Raw genomic sequence first — 4,754 nt, 5'->3', positions numbered from 1 at the left:
GCATTATCTATTCTGAAGCAGCACTCTTTACTGTTGTGCTATATTACTTCTCTACATAATAAAAGAGACTGACTATACCACTCTCCATATGAAATTATCTGAACTTGGAGCATGCATGAGGAATTCTATGATACAGTTTGAAAGATGAAATCACATTTGTTTTGCACATTGGTTGTGTACAAAATATCATATATTTAAACCACAATTTTAACACATGCTTCATGGCTTCCAATTACTATGTACATTTCTAAAAACATATTTTTGTAAATGTTCCAGATCATGTATGGTTAGGTAGATCATGGCACAAAAGAAATGCAGACTATTAAAGGAAGCTACTGTATTTAGGGAGAGACAAAAATACATACCCAAATAGTAAAGAAAGAAAAGATTAGCTTAAATGTTCAGTGTCACTGTCATTTAAATTGCCTGGAGTCTTCTCTCTTCTGCATGATTCTAATAAGAGCATTTTTCACTTCTTTGTTCCTAAGACCATAAATGAGTGGATTCAGCATGGGGATCACCATAGTATAAAACACAGAGGCCACTTGATCCCTTCCCAAGGAGTAGGATTTCTTTGGTTTTAAATAAGTAAAAATCATGGTGCTGAAAAAGATGGTGACTCCCAGGAGGTGGGAGGCACAAGTAGAGAAGGCTTTGTGCTTTCCTGAAGCAGAATTGATTTTCAGGATGGTAGACAGAATGGATGCATAGGACACAGAGATTGTGATAAAAGACACCATTACAGTTATGCTAGAGAGAATGAATATCATGATTTCGGTGTCATAAGTTTCAGTGCAGGAAAGGGATAAAATTGGGAATATGTCACAGAAAAAGTGATAGATAACATTGGAGCTGCAAAAATGCATGTGGTTCATGCAAAGAACATTGACCAAGGAGTCAGTAAATCCAATCACATAGGACCCAGTGATGAGGGTACAGCAAAGTCTCATAGACATAACAACTGGGTACTGAAGAGGATTGCAAATAGCTATGTAGCGGTCATAGGCCATTGAAGAAAGAAGAAAAAATTCAGTGGCACCCAAGAAAACAAAAAAGTACATCTGGATGAAGCAGCCTGTGAATGATATATACTTGTTGGAAGTGAGTAAGTTCTCTAAGGTTTTAGGTGTGATGACCGTTGAGTAACAGAGGTCAAGGAAGGAGAGCTGACTGAGGAAAAAATACATGGGGGTGTGAAGCTGAAGATCCAGTCGAATTATCAGTATCATTCCTGTATTCCCCAGCACAGTAAACAGGTAAATCAGGAGAAACAGCACAAAGAGGGCACGCCTAGTATCTTCAGAGTCTGTTAACCCCATAAGGATGAAGTCAGCCACATTTGTATTGTTCCTACTTCTCATAGTGTTCAACTACTGTAAACTGTTGAGAAATCATAGATAATACTTAGAATGAAGAACTTCAAAAAGGATTTGGATTATGTGAATTATCTTGTGTTTTTAAAAATTAGTGTGGTGATTCTAGAAATTCACAATAAAAAGCAGTTTGCAAAATATGAATGTAAATATCTGTTTGGTGGCCAAATAAATATTTTGTATGAATCATTTGGATATTTTAAAATAGAAGCTTATATATATATATGGCATAATTAGAATGATCTTGACACTTGTCATGTTTTTGATGAGAAAAAGGACACAGAAAGTTAAGTAACTTATCTAGAGTCACACCATTAACTGTTGGCCTTGTGAGTCTTTCAAGATTTGTTGAATCCAGAGACCAGGCTCATAACACTAAATTCCTACTTACAGTCTCTGCAACACAGAAATAAGTGTTAGATATATAAAAATCAATGATAGATGATTTTTGCATTATTTACTGTCCTTTTGTATCCAGTATTATTTTGTATAAATGACAGATCAGAAGTTTAATACCTTAGGCTTCTTTAATGTAGTGTATTAAACCTGTAGACCATCTATTATTACCAATTTTTAAAAGGTATGCTTTTATGTGATTATTTAAAGACATATTTATTCCAAAAAATTAATTTCAATATTTGTATGTTCCTTGATGATGCTGATTTCATCAATTCTATATTTGTATTTCCACAATCCAGGCTTCTTAGGTGTAGGCTAAATGTATAATATAATATAATATAATATAATATAATATAATATAACATAATATAATATATATTCTGGTACTTCTAATAACATCCCCATTTTTTCAGATAAACTAAAATGCTCTAACTTTAAGAATAATACTTAACATTAGCCAAAAGTCTAGACAGTTAAAGAACCTTAAGTGTGTTACACATAGTATGTAAACCATAAAAGGAGCTTGAAATTTCTGTGATGTATTACTTGTTTCCTTTGAGAAAACTTGTGTTCCAGTTGCATACAATTTTATTTTATCCAAGTCCTGGTCAAATAGAAATATTACCTGGAAATTATTTCTCACATGTAACCTGGGCGCTACTGTGAACACAGACACACAGAGCAGAGTATCTCTTGCTTTTCAACCTGAGACCTCTTATTTTCAAGATTATTAATAATGCAACATTCAGTCATCCATGGCACCAATATCTAAGGAAGATTGCTTGGCATGTTCCCAAGACTAATGTATCCACAGTGTGTGCCAGAGAATTTCTCCTCACCTGGAAGCCATGTAATGTTGACCATTTTTTTGGTATTCATTCGTGATGCTCTAATTTATGACCGAGTAAAAAAGAAGGTATTTCTGGAGAAATAATTAATCTGTGGCTGTAAGACAAGAAAATTAACCTCCAGGGATGGAAGAGTAACATTTGTGGGGAAAAAAAAAAAAACAAAACAACCCTTTTTTAATATTTAAAACTGAGCCTTTTTGCAATGAAGCACTTTTATATTTAAAAGTCCCCTTGAGGCTCATATTCTGTCTGTGAGATACAAAGAAATATACAGAGGCAAATGATATGGCATGTTAGAATGTGAAGAGCATTATGAAAACCATGAAAATGTAAGACTGGTTAGGGCATGAGTGACTTGGAAGCAAGGACCTGAGAAGGCAACTGGAAAATTGTTTTCAGGGCAGTAAGTACTTGGCATTTGATAGACTTGAAGGGGGAAGAGTTAGTCACACAAACACATGAGTGGGAAGTGTTAGACAGGGGACACACCAGTGCAAAGGCCCTGGGCAGGGGGTGGGCTGTGCAGTTTCAGGAAGAGCAGGGTGTCTATGGATAACAGTTACATTCTGTAGTGTGGGGTGAGGAAGAATAAACAACCTAGTATGTGTGTGTCAGTGGTGATAAGTACTTTGGAGAAAAACTAAGTGGAGGGGATGCATGGAGACGGTTGGGCTTGTTATCTTAAAACATGGATTTTCAGGGTAGTCTTCAGGGGTAAGTTCACATTTGAGCAAACTTAAGGAAGTGAGGTAGAAAGTCATACAAACACCTGGAAGAAGTGAGGTTTAGACAAATGGAATCTTAAAAATGTGCAAAATTAGTTATTTAGTGTCTTTTTATGTTAATGTTTTGCATTACATTATTTTATTAAAAATTGTGAAAAAGGTAATATATTGGATTTTATATTTTAACTCACACTATGTTTCATTTTTGAGAAATTTATTACTCATAATTAATATGAGTATTTTTTCTAATATATGAAATTTCATTATATTAATGTTTTTAATTTACTTTTTGAAAAGTATTCTTCTTCCTTGTGCTCTCTTTTTGTTGTTTTTAGCTACTTTAAGATAGTTGCTCTACTGCCCTCCCACCCTTTTCTATATTTTGAATGACAAACATATGAAAAATCCTAACCTACTGTTCACTACATTCTACAATTATCCACAAAAGTCTTGACTTCACTTTTGAATAGACCTCTGTTTTAGTTTGCTAAAGCTGCCAAAATGTGACATATCAGAAATGGGTTGGCTTTTACAGTGAGGATTTATTACCTTATAAGTTTACAATTCTGAGGCTGTGAAAATGTCCAAATCAAGGCATTAGCAGGATGATACCTGGATGCTGAAAACAGTTTGCCATTATCCTCAGCTCCTTTGTCGTGTGGAAAGGGACATGTGCATCTGCTGTTCTCCCCCTTCTCTCCTGGGTTTCATTGCTTCCAGCTTCTGGCTTCACTGGTTTCCTCTCTGAGCTTCTGCATGTTACTTTCTTTTAGCTTCTGTCTCACTTAGCTTCTGTGTGTCCTTCTCAGGATGTTCTCCCTTAAAAAGGACTCCAGTAAGAGGATTAAGACCCATCAGTGGCAGAACTCAACTCAAATAACCTAATCAAGAGGACCTACCCATAATAGGTCTACATGAATAGGAATGGATTGGCTTTAAGAGCATGACCTTTTCTAGGGTACATAATAGCTTCAAACCATCTTGCAAAAAATTGTTGGTTTCACATTTAGTACAAGGATTTCCCAACCATCAGACAATATGTTCTTCCACAAATCCTTTCTGTACAATTGCATTTCCAATACTGCTTTGCACTGAAATGGCTAACTGGCTCCACATTCAGTTTAGTCTTCGTATGGGACACTACTTTCTGGGAACTCACTTTCTGAAAGTTCAGAATACTTCAAATCATCAATTTCTGATTTCTTTGTATCCAAGAGTTCAGTTCTCAGCTTATCCATTTCCTCTCACATTTTATAAGCTGCAAGGAAAAGCCAGGCTGCACTTTCCATCTTTAGTTGGGAAATATTATCAACTAAATATCCAAGCACTTCACTTTTGAATTCTGCTTTCCATCTGACATCAATTTTGCCAATTTCCCTGCCACTTTCAAACAAAAATCACCTTTA

General features: G+C 35.3%; 1 protein-coding gene across 1 annotated transcript; it reads right to left on the bottom strand.

The window, feature by feature from the left end:
* Positions 1-413: 413 nt before the first annotated feature.
* LOC119537971 (olfactory receptor 8H1-like) lies at positions 414-1,361 on the bottom strand. Its single transcript, XM_037840632.1, has one exon. The coding sequence runs from the start codon at positions 1,359-1,361 to the stop codon at positions 414-416; it is 948 nt and encodes a 315-aa protein (XP_037696560.1).
* Between the last annotated feature and the right edge of the window lie 3,393 nt (positions 1,362-4,754).

This window comes from Choloepus didactylus, chromosome 6 (genome assembly GCF_015220235.1).
Source record: "Choloepus didactylus isolate mChoDid1 chromosome 6, mChoDid1.pri, whole genome shotgun sequence".
In the NCBI taxonomy this organism is placed as follows: Eukaryota; Metazoa; Chordata; class Mammalia; order Pilosa; family Megalonychidae; genus Choloepus; species Choloepus didactylus.
Note: the sequence above shows the minus strand (reverse complement) of the source record. Positions and strands in the feature narration are given on the sequence as shown.

Bases quoted from the DNA above. Each gene is read 5' to 3' on its own strand.
- LOC119537971 (XM_037840632.1), bottom strand. From the start codon at position 1,361: ATGAGAAGTAGGAACAATACAAATGTGGCTGACTTCATCCTTATGGGG.